General features: G+C 49.6%; 1 protein-coding gene across 1 annotated transcript; it reads right to left on the bottom strand.

Annotated features, from left to right (window-relative positions):
• Positions 1–314: 314 nt before the first annotated feature.
• Positions 315–16,185, bottom strand: METTL3 (methyltransferase 3, N6-adenosine-methyltransferase complex catalytic subunit). Its single transcript, XM_083471157.1, has 11 exons — positions 16,025–16,185; positions 14,070–14,272; positions 11,644–12,039; positions 6,980–7,155; positions 4,874–5,090; positions 3,727–3,914; positions 2,955–2,993; positions 2,743–2,851; positions 2,288–2,353; positions 2,069–2,181; positions 315–561 (listed from the first exon to the last, which is right to left on the bottom strand). Exons 1-11 carry the CDS (start codon positions 16,116–16,118, stop codon positions 450–452), a joined length of 1,713 nt encoding a protein of 570 aa, XP_083327283.1. The 5' UTR covers positions 16,119–16,185; the 3' UTR covers positions 315–449.
• Positions 16,186–18,337: the final 2,152 nt, after the last annotated feature.

Below are 18,337 nucleotides of genomic sequence, written 5' to 3'. Positions count from 1 at the left end.
AGGGAGGAGAGGGTAGGAGCAAAACCCTAACCTCATCTCATGCAGCCTTTCAGTGGGACAATTCAAAGCCCAGGAGCAAGGTTTTCCCCATCCCCTCTCCTGTGCCCAGAAGCTTCACCTTGCTGGTGAGCTGCTTCCAAGACCCACCAGCAAGGAATACAGGCAGAATAATAAGGGGTGGGTTAGGATCGAGGGAGTTGCAGCCTTCTACCTATCGATCACCAAGTGCCTCTAGGGGGCTAAACAGCATCTTCCACAGGAACTGGGCTCTCGCTTCTACGTCCCACATTCTTCACATGTCTCGGCTATGGAGAAAGAATCCATTTTGTTTTATTTATTTTAGAAAAAAAACACACCCTATATTAGAATACAATCCATTCCTTTTGCCAACACCCCCTGCAAAACACCCCCTTTGGTCCATCGCACTAAAATCTCCCCTTGTCTCCCCTCTACATGTTCTTGGGCTTAGAGATGATTCCGTCTGGGTAACGTTGTTTGAACTGAGCCACCACATCTGGATCCAGCAGGTGGATTCCGTCCAGCTGGTTACCAAGCGTGATCCTAAGATGTGAGAGAGAGAGAGAGAGGATTAAGGGAGGGTGGAGGTAATGAGGAAAGGGGGTCTATATAAAACCTGTGTTGTGGTTCCAGTGTGAGGCTGAGTGAAGGATTGGTTAAAGGGCGCTGGTGGAAAACTATCAGCTGCTGAGATTCGTAAGTGGGAAGAGAATGCCAAGGTATCTTTGGCTGAGCTCAGGCTCTTCACTCAGCCACAGATCAGCTGCATCCTAACCCAACTTATTCCAGTGGATAGGATTGCCCCCTAAATAATAGCAATAACAGTATCTGCCACCTACCCAGATCAGATCACCAGATCTCTGTCTATTTAGAGTTGCCGCCAAGTTGCACCTTGAAGCAAAACAGCCTCATTGGATGGCCACCAGCTTGGATGGCTTTCCAAGAGGATTGGACAAATTTGGGGAAGAGAGGGCCATCGAGGTGCTAATAGTTACATTGGCTATGCTCTGCCTCTACAACTGGAGGCAGTGATGTTTCTGAATCCCAGTTGCTGGAAACCACAGGAGGGGAGATGCCTGTGCCTGTGCTACAAGTCTGCTTGCTGGTTTCCCACTGGGGCACCAGTGAGAACTGGGTCCTCGATTAGATGGACCTTTGGTCTGAAAATGCTCTTCTCCCATCTTCGGTTGCCAGGCAGGCTTGCTCCGCTCAAGCTGAGCTCTGACCTGGCTGACTGCAAATGCTGCATAGGGGTTGCAGCAGCTCACATGTTTCCAGCAGCTGAGGCTCTTTGAAGCAGGGATGCTCTTGTCAAACTACAATGCCAGGAATTCTTTGGTTAGGGAGGCCACAACGGTTGGCATGGTTTTAAAGGAGACTTAATTCAGCAGGTTTAAGAGAGAGAGATGCAAACTTTGATTTGTGTAGGGCAGGAGTGGCTAACGTGCCCTCCACATCTGGGGCTGATGGGAGAGGGTAACAACATCTGGATGGCTACTCCTGTCTTAAACCTTTCCAAAGACTATTTGGGGTTGAGTTTCTTAAAAAACAATATAGGGTGACTTCTTAATCTGGCACTAGGAGGAGCTCAGTGACGTGTCTGATGTATAGTCTCAGCAACATCCTTTAAAAAGCACAAACAAATTCTGAAATTTATTCTGAAGTTTGAAAATCTGTCGAGCAATCTGGACAGACTTAAGATTCTAGAGCTAAATTTTCAAGTGGGTCCCAGAAAGGGAATAAAAATCATTCCCTTTCCTCGCATGGCTTGGGCTGGATTGGGAACAGCAAAGGATGCCAAGTCAGCCCACTGATCAGTGTAGCTCAGTACTGTCTGCACTGACTGGCAGCAGCTCTCCTGGGCTGCAGATGGGATATTCCCAGTCCTACCTGGGAGGTCCCAGGGATCGAACCATGGACCACATTTCTAAATTCTGTCAAAGCAGCATTGTAATGAGAACCATGGGCTTTGCCGCAGAGTTCAAATCTTAAAGAGAGAGTTGAGAGGTCATTCAGCGGTTCAGGGTCAAAAGGGATGGGTGACGCTCACCAGTTGGGCTGGACGTTATGGGGTCGCCCAAAGAGCTCTATTTTGCGGGTCCCGGGTGAGAGCCGCTCGATCATGCCGTAGATCTCGTCTGGCTTGTGACTGGTGGAGCGTACCTGTGGGACAGTAAATTTCACAGACAGTAAATATTGTGTGTGTGGGGGGGGGATCTTTCCACCGCCCCTGGATCCAATGTTGGGCTGACCCAACTCTCTGCCTTACCTCTGCCACAATGACGTCGCAGTCGAGACCTCGGTTGAAGCCCTGGGGGTTTCCTTTCACCCCGACCTGCCCGCAGAAAAAGATGGTTCAGGCACAATCGGGCTCCTCCGTAACTTGTGCCCATTTACACGCAATGCTTTGCGTCCTCTGTTGTACCGCTCCTCAAAAGAAGGGGCAAGGCATTACCTTCCCCTCTAAGGTGAAGCTGCTAAAAGCAGCTTTTGCAAAGATAGTGTTGGGACTACATCTATCATCTCTTGAGTGTTGGGGCTGATGGGAGTTGGAGTCCAACAACATTTGGAGGGCACAACGTTGGCTATCCCTGAGCTATCCGCTGCAGTGAATATACCGTTGCCTGTGCGTCTCCCTCCACCCAAAAATAACCAGGACTCCTGTATGCTTTCCGTTTCCATGGGATTCCTAACCTAATTTCCCTCTCTCCCCATCCCAATTACCAAGCAGTGCTCTTTGCCATGGTTGAGCCAGTGGCCTGTCCGCCCCGTCCGGATAATGCGCTGGAGCTGGTTTGTTTTTACCCAGATTATCTCATCTACTCGCTCGTACCTAGAAAGCAGAGGGAGGGGGGAGGACAGCAGTGAAACTGAGCAGGAAGAAGAGGGGTCACAGAAAGGAGAAGACCCTCCACCGGCTGTAAGAATGCACTTACCCCCAGAGATTCAGGCACTCCCGGCCGAGTTCCATGGCCCTTGCGGTTGCAATGGAGAGAGAAAAGAGCAATATGAATGGTGAATGAATCATGGCTGCTCATAAGAGAAAGACCCTTTCTGCCCCTGTCTCTTGTTGCCCCATAGTTGACTGGGTTGAGGCTGTTAACACTCTTCCCCACTCCAAAACAAGCTTGATCCTACCTCGCAGGTGGGAGAATCTCAATGTGGCCCTCCTGCCTCTTTTAACTGGCCCCCAGGCCACATGGGCCCCTACTTCACAGCCTCCGTATTTTGGCTGTGCTTGACCTCTGAGAATGCCTCGTGTTTGCCTGGATGGAGGCTAGAGTTCTGTGTGTACAGACCGTAGCCTACAGTACAAAGCAGCATTTGGATTCATTGTTCCATCTGCTTTTTCCTCTTGTTCCACCCCTTCCTGGCCCCGAAAAGGTTACTTAGACCTAACATGGATCTATCTACTGCTCTAAGAAGCCAGGTTCTTCCTGGTTCTCTGGAGGTGACTCTGGGTCTTGCTGCCTGGGGGCTGATGGGATTCAGAGCACAAGAATATGGGGAGGGCTGTAGGGTGGGGAATCCCTGGTGTAGTGGTTAGACTGCTGGACCCCGGAGACCAGGGTTCAAATCCCGTCTCGGCCACCAAACTCACTGGGTGATGCAATCCCTCTGCCTGCCCTACCTGCCAGGGTCGTCATGAGGATGAAGGGGAAAGGGGAGATCCTGGGAGGAAGAACAAGCTGGGTTAATGTCCCATACCGGCCGGTGACCCACAGAAAGAGGAACCCCTCGTCCTGCAGGACGGGGATGTTGAGGCGCCTCATCTCGTCGTCCGTGAGGGTCCCGTACGGAAGCTCCATGTGGATGTCCCAGGGCGGGTCGGCCATCACGACAGCAAACTTGCCCAGGATGCTGACGTCAAGGTAGCGGATGTCGCAGCAAATCCACTGGGGGCAAAGAGAGGAAACGGGGAAGGGAATGCCTTAGAGAACATGGAGAAGTGCTTTTAAAAATCAAAATACCGTGGACCCTCTGGATACGGATTTACAGTATTTTTTTCTGTATAAGACTCACTTTTTCCCTCCTAAAAAGTAAGGGGAAATGTGTGTGTGTCTTATGGAGCGAATGCAGGCTGCGCAGCTATCCCGGAAACCAGACCAGCAAGAGGGATCGCTGCTTTCGCTGCGCAGCGATCCCGCTTGTTGTTCTGGCTTCTGAGATTCAGAATATTTTTTTCTTGTTTTCCTCCTCCTAAAACTAGGTGCGTCTTGTGGTCTGGTGCATCTTATAGAGTGAAAAATGCGGTACAGTGGTGCCTCGCAAGACGAAAATAATCCGTTCTGTGATTCTCTTCGTCTAGCGGTTTTTTTGTCTTGCGAAGCAAGCCCATTGACGGATTAGCGGATTAGCGCTTTTAGCGGCTTATCTGCTGATCGGATCAGCTGATAAGCGGCTTAGCGGCTTAGAAAAAGGGGGGGGGGAGGAAAAAAACCCAGCAGGAACTCGCAAGACATTGTCGTCTTGCGAAGCAAGCCCATAGGAAATTCGTTTTGCGAAGCACCTCCAAAACGGAAAACTCTTTCGTCTAGCGAGTTTTCCGTCTTGCGGGGCACCACTGTAATTCGTTCCAGGGGTCGCTGCGCACCCCAAAAATCTGTAACCAGAGACGCCACTTCTGTGCACGGCTGATAGAGCACTTCTGCACATGCGCGAGCAGCGAAACCCGGAAAAATACTTCCGGGTTTGCTGCTTTTGCAACCCGAAGATTACATATCCAGAGAGGTATGTAACCCGAGGGACCGCTGTAATTAAGGCGGCATCCAGAGGATCCTGCCTCGTACCAAGTCATGGATGCCTCCCCGCCTCCCTACCGCTGCAGATATCCGCTGCGGCCAGCCCTGGGTACCTGTGGAGGGAAAAGGCGGTCCACACTGGAGTCCCTCCCCACCGCCTGGGGCAGCGCCAGCTCCTGGCCCGAGCTCAGCTCCCGCCCGCAAGGGGCGTCCAGGTCGGCACAGGCGTCGATTTCGTAGTGGACGTACTTGCAGGTGTCCATGTGGAAGCAGGTGTTGAGGAAGGAGCAGTCCCCCAGAGACTCGTCCGTGTGCTTGTTGATGATGCGGCTGCAAGGAGAAGGGGTGGCTGGCTGCTTCACTAGACGATATCTTGCTTCACGTCCACCTTGGACCGTTTCATGTGAAGCCTCTGACCCCCCCCCCCCGAACTGCTTGACTGGATGTGATATTAACAGGATTCATCTATTTCTGGGTTTGGGCTTTTTGATACGCCACTTTGAAAGGCCCGTGCGAAAGGCAGCCTATCTTAAAAATTAGAAATAAAATGGCAAACTAAATATCCCACCCCCTTGAAGGCACGGTTATTATTATTAAAGTTAATCTAAACTGGTGGTTCTCAAAAGCAGTGGAATCAGTGATGGGATTATTGGTGGTGGGAGCTAAGAGGCAAGGGGTTGGCAGCGGGGGCACTGGAGTTGTAAATGACTATCGGACTTTGAAAAGCTGGCATCGCTGGATCAAATTCATCAGTTTTGTTCGATTAATTCAACTAAACCATTTTAGCTGGATTTTGAATAAATGTGCAATTAATTGTTGCTGTTTTGAATTTTGTTATCATTATTAATTAAATTTCTCTACCTTCGTCAGAGGATCGCCGGGCAGTTTACAGTATGAAAACACAAAAATGTGTAACACAGTACCAAACAAAACAATAACACCCCATCACCCACACAATTTAAAAGGATATAGATCCATGGTTCCCACAGGGGGGCAATTTGATTTTTAAGGGGGGCAATTTGAGAATGAGTTATTAACAGTTAACGGCCTTTTAGGTTTCCTCCACTTGAATAGGAGTTCACTTTTTTAATAATAAGAATTGCCGTATTTTTTAATCTATAGGACTCACTTTTTCCCTCCTAAAAAGTAAGGGGAAATGTGTGTGCGTCTTATGGAGCGAATGCAGGCTGCGCAGCTATCACAGAAGCCAGAACACCAAGAGGGATTGCTGCTTTCACTGCACAGCGATCCCTCTTGCTGTTCTGGCTTCTGAGATTCAGAATATTTTTTTTTCTTGTTTTTTCTTGTTTTCCTCCTCCAAAAACCAGGTGCGTCTTGTGGTCTGGTGCGTCTTATAGAGCGAAAAATATGGTATATGTCACGGGAGGGTGGGGAGAATCAGGATTTTCGAGGTGCTTAGGTGGGACATGGCCCCCCCCAAAAAAACAACAACAAAAAGGTTGGGAACCATAGATGGTTTAATGTAGTGAAGCTCTCCAAGGGAGAGTATTCTAAAAGCAGGGAGCCACTGCAAAAAAGGCCCGTTTTCATGTTGCCACATTCTGGACCTCACATGGAAGGGGCCTCAGCTGATCAATGCGGGGTCTGGATCAGTGCATATGGTGAGAGCCTGCCCTTGAGGTAGAGTGGTACCTTGGGTTAAGAACTTAATTCGTTCTGGAGGTCCGTTCTTAACCCGAAACTGTTCTTAACCTGAAGCACCACTTTAGCTAATGGGGCCTCCCGCTGCCGCCACACAATTTCTGTTCTCATCCTGAAGCAAAGTTCTTAAGCTGAGGTACTGTTTCTGGGTTAGCGGAGTCTGTAACCTGAAGCGTCTGTAACCCGAGGTACCACTGTATTGCGGTCCTGGGCCCTTTTAGGCTTTATAGGTCAAAACCAACCTTTTGAATGGGCCCAGAAATTAATTGGCAGTCAGTGCAGTTGGGCCAGGATTGCCGTTACATGCTTAAAACGATCTTGCCCCGTGGGTTAGCAACCTGGCAGCCACGTTCTGCACCTGCTGGAGTTTCCGAACTGTCTTCAGAAAGTGGGTCACCTGCATCTTTAGTCTGATTCACTGGGGCTGGTTTTATAAAGCAAGGCCAAGACACAGCATGGCGAAAAGCCTGAGTTCCCAGATCCCGCTCTAAAAGTTTGTGGAAGTCCTGCGGCATTTCCAAAACTGTTTCGGGGCTCACCGAACCCCAGAGGCTCACCGGAAGTGGAGCTTTCGGCAAGGCCGGTCGGCGTCGCTGGCCTTCATGCACTCCTCTTTGGTTCCGTAGTCGCAAAACTCTTGCACCTGCGCCCGGCCTCGCGAGCGGAACTTCTCCACGATGGACTGCTCCTTGGCCGTTGTCGTGTTCAGCAGCTCCAAGATCTCCTGGCTCACCTGGGGAGGCAAGGAGGCCGAGACCAGGTCAGGGGAAAGAAAGACATGCAAAATTGCCTGGGCTTCCAGTCTTCGTGGTTCCAACTGGAATTAATTTTCATTTTTGGTCTCCATCCACATTGCCTGCTAAGAGGGCAGGTCTTGGGGGGGGTTTCTTTTTAAGGGGGGGTATATGTCATTCATATCGGGAGCTCCCACATGCGGCCAATCCTTCTTGAAAGCAGGGCTTGGATCTAAATGACTGCAAGCCCCACTTGTTGAGTTTGAGCCAGGATGCAAAGGCAAAAATGCTCCTTTGCAGTCACAGTTTGAAGCCACGCCTGAAATGGAAAGAATCAAGGATTTTCTTCGTTGACGTTGCAACGCTTCATGTCATTGTGATATCAGCTGACTGACAGGTGTGCGGACACACCCACCACAGCGGGGGGGGGGGGAGGAGCTCAGCATCCTTCTTGCTGGCCAGATTCTGTCCCCCACCCCTAGGGTACAGCGTCCAACTGACCACCCACGGAGACAGCACACTGGGGGAATTATGGACTCTAGACCCCAAGCATGCAGACCTGTTGCAATCTGCAGGGATGCCCTGCTGGCCATTTCAGCCAGCCAGTGAAGTTCGTGGGGCAGCAGTACACAAGAGAGCCTTCTCTGTGGTGGCCCCCCAAGCTGTGGAATGTTTCACCTTCCAAGGTGCATCTGACCTTCTCATTACAATCATACCTTGGATCATGAACACCTTGGTATTTGGACGTTTCGGCTCCTGAACGCCACAAACCAGGAAGTGAGTGTTCTGGTGTGCAAACATTCTTTGGAACCTGAACATCCGACGGAGCTTCCGCAGCTTCTGATTGGCTGCAGGAGCTTCCTGCAGCCATTCAGAAGCCGCGCTTTGGTTTCTGGATGTTTTGGAAGTCAAACAGACTTCTGGAACGGATTCCATTTGATTTCCAAGGTACAACTGTGTATACATTTCAACGCCAGATCAAGAATGCCTTTTTTCTGTACAGGTCTTTTAGGGGTGAGATCAAAATACACCTCCAGTACAAATGTCCAGGTATTGCACTGAGGTCTACATAACCCACTTTGGGGCTGCATAATGAAAGGAAGGCTGTAAATGCCTAATCCTAAAATAAAACAAATCTTGCCAGGGCTGGCTGGTGCTCATTGGGTGGAAAGCAGAGAGGCCAACAGCAGGTGGCGCCAGAGCTGGAGCCAACTAATTCTCTTTTTGCTGTCATCTTCCTCCCTGCTGACTTCTTCAAGGGCAACACTTAGTCTAAAAAGGAGGTTATTGTAAAGCATCTTTACAATAAGCTAGTTGATTGGATAACTGATGATGCTATTCTTGCCAAAGAGCAAGCAGGATTTAGACAAGGCAGATCAGCTACAGACCTTTGCTTTGTACTAGCCCATTTTATAGATAAGTATGTTAAGACAGTGTTTCCCAACCGGTGTTCCGCGGCACACAAGTGTGCCGCGAGATGTTGCCTTGTGTGCCGCGAGCGAGTCCAAAAAAGGTTGGGAAACACTGGTTTCTCTTTCAAAAAGGAAACGTGGGTTAAAGCGGCGACGCCGCCTCCCACTCACTTTCCTGCTCTGGCCCCGCTGCAGAGGAGGGGGTTCCCCTTCCCTTCCCCCGCGGGCGCCCCCTCGGCTCCCGCATCCCCCAGCGCGCCTGGACGCCGCCGCCACCGCGCGCAGCCTCCCGGGGCTCGGAGGCTCTCCAGCAGCGGCAACATCTGGCGCTGCACCGCCTCCCGGGCCGGCAGGCGCGGTCCCTGGACGCCGCCGGCGCCTCCCCTCGAGGGCTGCCGGTACCTGGCGCCCCGCCATCCCCGGCCAGGCTGGGCGGCCGCAGCCGCGTAGCCTCCGCTTCCGCCGGTCGGAGTGCAAAGGGTGCTCGGGGAGGCGCTGCGAGCCGGCGCCGCCTTTTTATCCCGCCCCGTCGAGCCGGGGCCTCGCGGAGGCTCCCAGCTCCGTGCCGGGGCCTCGCGGAGGCTCCCAGCTCCGCGCCGGGTGCCCCTCCGCGCCCTCCCCTACCTGCCGGGCTGCTGGGAGAGGCGGTGGCGGGACGGCGCCCCGCGCCTCCCAAAGCGCCTTCCTTCCCGTCCTCGCCGTCCAGGCTCCCGGGGCGCACGCGGGCTGGAAGGCAGCCTCCCGGAGCCGGAGCTGAGCCTCGCCGCCTCTCCAAACCGAGAACAAAGCCCGGGGGACAGGCGAGAGGGGGGCGCGGGACCCCCGACAGAACAATGGGGGGCCGGGGAGGGGAGGGGGCTTCCAAAGGATTAGGCAAATCCCGCGGGGATCCGAGGCCAGGATGTAGCTACAATGCAGCCACAGTTTTTATTTACAGTTTTTATTTACAGTTTTTATTTACAGTTTTTATTTACAGTTTCGCCGAAGGCGCCGGAGGACCCCCACCCTCAGCTCCTTCAGAAAGGAAGCCCCGCCCCTCGGCTCCCTACGCCGCCAGGCAGCTCAGCTGGCTGACGAGGACGTTCTGCGGCGGCGGCGGCCGCACAACCACCGCAGTTGCTGGCAGCGTCCGCAGCGCAATAAGTAACAGCGCCTGGTGCTGCCAACTCTTTCTCTCTCTCTCCAGCCCCGCCCCCAAGCTCTCCCGCGCCCCGCGTCAACATCGCCGCGTGCAGCTTCCCGAGCTCGAGGCCAGCCGCTGCACGCACGCGCCGGCTCGTCATCGGCTCCGGTTGTTGCCTTTCTCCGCCGAGGTTGGTGGACCCCGAGCCTAGGCTTCCTTCCCGCACCCCGCTTTCCGAAGACCGCACACCAGTTGGGCCAGTACATATTCCCCTCCCGTGACTGGAGCGGAATAGCCCTTTCTCTTCTTCCCCAACCCTTGTCGTTGGAGGAGTCCCTCAGTCCCTCGCCTTGCTGCCTCCTCCCCCCCCACCCCCAAAGCTTGGAGGTTCCCCGGCAAGGGGGAGGGAAAAAAATTGAAAGTTACACTTTCGTGCGTCCCTCCCGGTGTGACGCTGCGCGCTGACGTCACGGGGCTGTAATGGTGGTGTGCCTCGAGATTTTTTTCATCAAACAAGTGTGCCTTTGCCCAAAAAAGGTTGGGAAACACTGTGTTAAGAAACCAGGTAGTGTGCTCTATGCAGCTTTCATTGATTTGAAAGCTGCATTCGATTCAATCTCTTGAATAAGACTGTTGGGATAAGTTGAACACTTCAAGAATAGACAAAAGATTATTGTTCTTGATTAAATGCCTATAAGAAAACACTGTGCTGAAAGTGCGTAGCTCTACAAATGGGAAGCTCACAGGAGCCGTGCCAGGCACAAAGGGAGTTAAGCAAGGTTGTATCCTAGCTCCCCCATTGTTTAACTTACATATAAATGATATTGTATTACTATGCGTTTATTTATATTGTATAGATCTAATATCAGCTGAGGAAGCCCTTCGGGGTGAAACAAGGGAGCTATCCGGACACTTTGTTCTGCCCACGTTAGCAGTTTGTACCTGCACCAGCAGTCTACATCAGCTGTGTTGTTCTCGTTACCTTGAAGACTTTTCTATTTTTACCTAAGGATTGTGTTACACAGGAACTCACAAGAAGAAACAGATAAGAAAAAAGACGAAATGCATTACCATAGGTTATATACCGTATATATGAACTGTATATGTTGAACATACTGGGCTAGATCTTTACATTAGGAAATAACCAATAAAATGTTCACTGTTATGATTATTCAGCCTGTTGCACTTTGTGTATTGTGATTACTGTAGTTCTATCTCAAACAAAAGTGGGCCTGAAAAGACTGGTGACTGGGAGCGGCCGCCGAGACCATATAATACCGGTCTTGAAAGACCTATACTGGCTCCCAGTATGTTTCCGAGCACAATTCAAAGTCCTGGTGCTGACCTTTAAAGCCCTAAACGGCCTCAGTCCAGTATACCTGAAGGAGCGTCTCCACCTCCATCATTCTGCCTGAGGTCCAGTGCCAAGGGCCTTCTGGCGGTTCCCTCGCTGCAAGAAGCCAAGTTACAGGGAACCAGGCAGAGGGCCTTCTCGGTAGTGGCACCCGCCCTGTGGAACGCCCTCCCACCAAATGTCAAAGAGAAAAAATAACTACCAAACTTTTAGAAGACATCTGAAGGCAGCCCTGTTTAGGGAAGCTTTTAAAGTTTAATAGGTTATTGTATTTTAGTGTTCTGTTGGAAGCCGCCCAGAGTGGCTGGGGAAACCCAGCCAGATGGGCGGGGTATAAATAATAAATTATTATTATTATTATTGATGAGGGCATTCTCAGGATACTGCCAAAGGGAACAGATGGCTGTGAATTACAAGAAAACTTGAGAAGGAAGTTGGCAGGCTGTGGCATCCTCAGGATAAGACGGGCAAGTGAGGGCTGGCCGAGGGCGGGCTGGGGTTGGTGAGGCAGTGCGCCATTTGCCCTCAGGAACCAGCCTCTGCTGGTTTTTCACGACCACCCTGGGATTTAGCGGCTGTCCCTCACTCCCTCCCCTACCTTCTTGCTCTGCTGTTCCTTCGTTGACTGCTGGCTCAGTAGGCTCTCGATCTCCAGGTCCAGGTCCGAGGCCTGCTTGCGAGACTTCTTGGGGGGCTCCTTGAGCACCTCGGAAGACGCCAAGGCAGAGGGAGCAGCCCCGGAGGCAGAGGCGGGGACCCCGGCGTCCTGCTCCCCGGCTCTCCTCTTTGGCCCTCCGGGCCCGACCCCTTCCCCGGAGTCCTTCTTCTCGGCCACGGCACCCATCATGGCGGAGAGCTTGGAGTGGTCAGCGTAGGTGACCAGCATGGGCTGGTCGTCATCCTGGAGGAGGCCCCGTTTGACCTCGATGAGCTCCTGCGCTGCAAACTTCTGCAAGAGGCTTTCCACGCTCCGCTGAGTGGCGGGGGCTTCGGGCTGCGGGACAAGGAGCAAGCCAGTCAGAGGAGGTTGAGGAGGTGTGGACTGGCAGCATCAGACAACAGGGGAGAGGAAGAGCTGTGGCTCAGTGGCAAAGCATCTGCCTTGCATGCAAAAGGTCCTGGGTTCAATCCCCAGCATCTCCAGGTAGGGCTGGGAGACACCAGTCTGAAGCCGTGGAGAGAGGCTGCCAGTCAGTGTAGAGTATACTGAGACACCTTCCTATGTTTCTATGAGACCAGCCTGTCACGATCAAAACAGCAACAGACTAAGCAAAGCAGCAACAAATAAACTGCTTAACCTCACCGAGTTTATATGGAACATGTAAGCTTTTGCTCTGCTCTGGAGAGAGAGGGGAAATTGCTGGAGCAAATGGGAGGCAGGGATGGTCCCTTGGCTCTGCTGAGATATCAGCCTGCTTTTTTCGTCTCTTCCTTTGTCTCATGTGGTAATGGCTGTTCCATCAAACTACCAGAACAGTTTCCATCTCATCTGGTCATTATAAGAAAGCTAATTTTAAAAACCAGTGCCCAAGCAACCTTTCCCCTCCCCACTCCCCATCCTTGTCTTCCTTTCATGTCTTTTAAATTACAGCCATACCTCGGAGGTCGAACAGAATCCGTCCCAGAAATCCGTTCGACTTCCAAAACATTCGAAAACCAAAGCGCGGCTTCTGATTGGTTGCAGGAAGCTCCTGCAGCCAATCAGAAGCCCTGTAAGCCCCGTTGGACATACGGCTTCTGAAAGAACATTCGAAAACCAGAATACTCACTTCCAGGTTTTGGTCGTTCGGGAGCCGATTTGTTTAGGAGCCAAGGTGTTTGAGATCCAAGGTATGACTGTATAAGCCTGGACACAGACTGTCTTGGTGTTTTGATTTTAATGATCTGCAAGGCCCCTCTGGGAGCCTCTGCCACCGAAGAGTGGAATTTGGGGGTGCATCTGGGGGCAGAAAATCATACTGAAAGAGCCATGGCTTTAGGGTGCCCTGATGGGGAGGAAGCATAGCTAATGCCATTCTGTTTTTATTGTAATTATTTGTAAGTTTTAAACTGGTTTTACATATGTATAAAGTTTTAATTCTATTAATGTCTTATTGTTCGTTATTCGTTTTTTTCCTATGTTTTTTTAGTGATTCTTGTTTTTATCTGTAGGCCACCTTGAGTCCCGTCAGGGAAAAAGGTGGGAGTTTAAATAAATTAATAATAAAGCTTTAGTTGTTTTTCTTTGCAACAAAGTGGGCCATGTCCCGCTCACTTTTTAGAGAACAATCAAGACTCTTAGGATCCTGCAGAGGATATTACTGTAATAACCGGCAGTTTCATGAGGGTATATATTTAAAGAAGATGAATAAAAAAGCAAATTAGGTTAATTTGGATATGCAGAAGATATTAAAAATAAAGTTAAGGAACTGCAGAAAGAGGGGGAAGGAAGTCAAGTTTTGAAATGTCAAAATGATTGTAAAATTAATGAAATGTTCAAAAGTAGTGAAATGTACAGTGGTGCCCCGCAAGACGAATGCCTCGCAAGACGGAAAACTCGCTAGACGAAAGAGTTTTCCGTTTTGGAGGTGCTTCGCAAAACGAATCTCCTATGGGCTTGCTTTGCAAGACGAAAAAGTCTTGCGAGTTCCTGCGGGTTCCCCCCCCCTTTTCTAAGCCGCTAAGCCGCTTATCAGCTGATCCGATAAGCCGCTAAAAGCCGCTAATAGCGCTAATACGCTAATTCATCAATGGGCTTGCTTCGCAAGATGAAAAAACCGCTAGATGAAGAGAATCACAGAACGGATTCTTTTCGTCTTGCGAGGCACCACTGTAACATCTTGAAAAGTATTATTATTATTATTATTATTATTATTATTATTATTATTATTGGATCCTGCAGAGGATGTGCCGACTCCCAAATAAACCTGGGGGTCCCTAAAAGTGAACAGACCAATGGGAAGAATGTAGACCTTGCTTAGGGAGGGCAAGTCGGGGGAGATGCAGACAATGACATCCAATCAGGGTTGTTGCTTTGATGCTCACCGTGGAAATGGCATGGCAGATAGACAAGGCGTCTGTGGGTAGGGCCAGTCCTAAGTCGGAGAGGTGATGGAGGAGCTTCTTCTCAAGCTCAGGATCAGCCACGAGATCCCCCGGCTCAGTGGCAGTGCTGGGTGTGACGGACGAAGGAACCGGACTGTCGCTTCGAAAGGGAGGGCTGAGGGCCAGGTCCGGATTCCTCAGGTCTGATGTAAGGAAACATGAGGTCATTAAAGAAGAGCGCCGTTGCTGGATTAGGCCAAAGGCCCATCCAGTCTAGTTTTCTGCTCCCACAGCAGCTTGCTAAAGGAAGCCTGAAAACAGAACCTGAGAATCATAGCACTCTCCCCATTTGCAATTCCCAGCAACTAGAACTCAAAGGAATCCTGCTTCTTATGTTCTGCTGTGAAGCTTGCTTGCTGGCCACTTTTGGAAACACGGCGTTGGTTCCTTTTAAAACCAATTTTTTAATGGAGGAAGACAAGCAACTAAAAGAAAGAAGAGTGAAGAAAAGAACAGTTCCCTCCGGATCATTTCGCATTAAAAATACAGTGGTGCCTCGCAAGACGAAAATAATCCGTTCTGTGATTCTCTTCGTCTAGCGGTTTTTTCGTCTTGCGAAGCAAGCCCATTGAAGGATTAGCGGATTAGCGCTATTAGCGGCTTTTAGCGGCTTATCTGCTGATTGGATCAGCTGATAAGCGGCTTAGAAAAAGGGGGGGAGGGGGAAAAACCAGCAGGAACTCGCAATACATTGTCGTCTTGCGAAGCAAGCCCATAGGAAATTCGTTTTGTGAAGCACCTCCAAAACGGAAAACTCTTTCGTCTAGCGAGTTTTCCGTCTTGCGAGGCATTCGTCTTGCGGGGCACCACTGTACAGTAACCATGGATACATCCATCTTAGGCTAAGCATATATATTGACAAATGCCCTCCGAAGGCAGGCTTCACAGGCCACTGTCAATTAATAAATGAAAACAACAACGGATACAAAAGCTTTATGGAATGCACAGAAATGGCGAAACTTACCGGGAAAATAAGAAATCGGGATAATAAGAAATCAAGAATGGAAATGGTTTATTGAATATGTACAAGCAAATTGTAAACAGTTAAGAGCATTGGGAGGATTATTGTAACAACCTGCAGTTCTATAAGAGCAGGCTTCCTCAACCTCGGCCCTCCAGATGTTTTTTTGGCCTACAACTCCCATGATCCCTAGCTAGCAGGGCCAGTGGTCAGGGATGATGGGAATTGTAGTCTGAAAACATCTGGAGGGCCGAGGTTGGGGAAGCCTGTATAAGAGTATACATTTAAAACAGATGAATAAATGATTAAGTTAATTTGGAATATGCAGAAAATATTTTTTTAAAAAAACTAAGGAACAGCTGAAAGAGGGGGAAGGAAGTCGCGTTTCGAAGTGTTAAAATGATTTGTAACATTGTATAAATGTATAAAATTGAAAAATAAATAAATGAAAGCAACTAGATGATGCACAGACGGGCACCCACGCAAAGACAATGTTGGCCAGAAGATGTATTCAGGCGCAGCGAGGATACTGGATCCGATTCACCGGGGCTCTTAAAAAAAATATGTTCTGGACCCGTTCTTGGGGTGGTTTGGCAACCAACCCTTTTCCCCAGGGAACTGTAGCTCCGTTACAGAATAGGAGTGTCTCCTGACAAGCTACAATTCCTCAGGATTTGGGAAGGCAAAACTCTTTAAAGTGGCATGGTAACGCTTTAAATGTATGGTGCAAACGGGCCATACTCAAGAGGAGAATGGGCTTCAGCTATTCGCGCCTAGCCTAGGTCCATTAATACCAATGGGTCTACTCTGAGCAGGACTTACTTGGATGCAGCCCTGCCCTGGTGCTTCCTAGCATCCTATCCTATCCTATCCTATCCTATCCTATCCTATCCTATCCCCACACCCCTGCGCTTCCTTCGCCTGCTTCCCTTACCCAGGGGGTCCTGCTTGCGCCTCCGCTGCAGCCGCTCCCGCAGCGAGTCCAGCTGCTTCTTGTGAGCCTGGATCGAGCTCCATGTGTCCGACATCGCCCCCGGTTAGCCGGGCAGCAGCTGTCCCGGCAAAGGGGAGGGCCGGGTTGAGAAGGACCGGAAGTACCCCGTGGGGGACGGAGATAAGGGAAGCACACTTCCCGTCGCGTGCCCGTAGTTCGAAGCTGAAACCGGGGCAGCCGGTGGGGAGCCGCCATCTTCGCTTAAGGCGGCGAAGCTCAAGGAGCCATTTTTGTAGTGGGTTCGAGTCTCTACGCTACCAACGTAAGAAAGTACAGTACAATGCTTTTGTCCGGAGGCTGGGACGGATGAGAGCTGAACTGCTGGAGAGCCACAGCCATTGGATCACACACACACACACACACACACAGTGCTTTTTTTCGTAAAAAAATGTTTAGGGGATACTCTCATTTGGATTCAAGAAAAATCACCATTTTATAGTTCAAATCGGGGGAAATAAAGATATTAAATGGACAAAAGTACAAAGATTCGCTAAATGTTTAGGGTATGCGTATCCCCTAGAAAAAAAGCACTGTACTTATATAATTTTTATATAAATATTTGGGCAGCATTATCTTCTACCCAATCTCCAAATACAGTAGAAACCAATCCAGGCCTTCTTTCGGGTGCAGGAAATGCGATCTTGTTTAAAAATTGTACTTTAAGAACAAAACAAAAAAGCATACACACAACCGTACTCTTAATTAGCGAAGGCCAAAGTTTCCAGAACGGGAGACGAGTGTCACTCTTATTGTGGCAAAAACACATCTATCGTGGCATAACCTTTCGTTGACTGGAGCTCACCTTTGCCAGATCCTGAGTTACACATGGTTTAGGGAGACCAAAGTGTGAAACTGCTAAATTGCAATACTGGTAGAGATTCAGTGCCATCTCTGGCAGTCAATTCCAAGCATATTATATGTATTAATTGGCATACCAGTGCCAGGATGACTGTGTTATCGATGGCTGTTTTGCAAATTCATTGCCACTGTAAGGCCCTTATTTATCACCGTCCTAAATTTTCTGCAGTTCATTTCTCTCTGAATTCACGATTCCCACCCTAACTCCCAACTCTCTCTGTGTGTGTTGCAATTCAATATAACACTTCGTGCATCTGATGGACTGGAGCGAAAGCTTATGCCACCATAAATTTGCTAGTCTCTTGCAGCAGAAAGGAGTCTCCTGGCACCTTGGAAGACTTAGGCAGCTTCCCCTCTGGAATTTGCAGGATGAATAAGAGCAAAAGATATTGAGGATGGTAAATGGGGATGGGTGGGGAGGATTAGTTCTGAGAAGGAAGTGCCCCCTCTCCTTTGGAGGGCTGCCAGGTTGAAGCTGCAACAAAGGAAGGGTTTGAGCTCATAAGCCGCTAAATAGCATTATCCGTAACCGATGGGGAGGGGAGGGGAAGAGAATCGGATGCTGCAAGCCACTTCCTTGACACATGGAAAGAGGTTTCTAAGCTTGCTGCAAAGGTGCTTAACCAGCACTGCAGATGATTATTTATTTTTTTCAGTTGTCGACTAAAGGTGGATGCCAACGTCCCATTTCTAAAAATAAAATAAAATATTAGTATTTATTTTTTATTTACAAAAAAATAATGGCATCCAAAGGAGTCCAGGGTCGCAAACAACAAACTGAGAAATCATTTTAGGAGCAATTCCAATACAGATGTGCTTACTGGGGAAGATCTCGGTTTCAAAGGCTTGTAGGAAGAGGAAGGTCTTCAGTAGGTGACAAGCAGACAGCAGAGATGGCACCAGCCTAACGTTCAAGGGGAATTAGTTCCATACAGTGGGTGCCACAGCAATGAAGGCTTGAGCCGTATATTGGATTGGATATGGGAAGGGTGAGATTATTTATGAATCAGGTAATTGACAGTTGTATCAGGGACCACACAAACCCTTATACTCCAGCTTGGTCACTGAGATCGTCTGCAGAAGCATCGCTGGTCATTCCCCGAGTTGACAAAAGCTCACCTGGCAACAAGAAACCGAGCCTTTTAGTGTTATCGGCCCAGTATTGTGGAATAGTGCAACAGTGACTCCGCAAGTGCCTTTCGTTTAAAACTCGAAACATCCGCTGGAAACTTTTCTATTCCATCAGGTTCATAATTCATCATTGAATCAGCTATTATTATTCTTTTAAAGTTAACTCTTTTTAATACAAATACTTATGAAAACAGCCCTAGAAGCAGCTTTCCATCCTGGCTAAGAGGAAATGGCTTTTAATAATATAATATCTTTATTGTCATT

Source organism: Podarcis liolepis (assembly GCF_965112155.1).
Source record: "Podarcis liolepis genome assembly, chromosome: 13".
Taxonomy (NCBI): Eukaryota; Metazoa; Chordata; class Lepidosauria; order Squamata; family Lacertidae; genus Podarcis; species Podarcis liolepis.
This window is presented reverse-complemented; position numbering and strand designations above follow the sequence as displayed.

Coding starts and splice junctions, on each gene's coding strand:
- METTL3 (XM_083471157.1), bottom strand. CDS start 16,118: ATGTCGGACACATGGAGCTCGATCCAGGCTCACAAGAAGCAGCTGGAC. Junction 12,040..14,069: donor TCTGCCATGCCATTTCCACG/GTGAGCATCAAA, acceptor CTTGTCCCGCAG/CCCGAAGCCCCCGCCACTCA. Junction 7,156..11,643: donor AGGAACAGCAGAGCAAGAAG/GTAGGGGAGGGA, acceptor TTGCCTCCCCAG/GTGAGCCAGGAGATCTTGGA.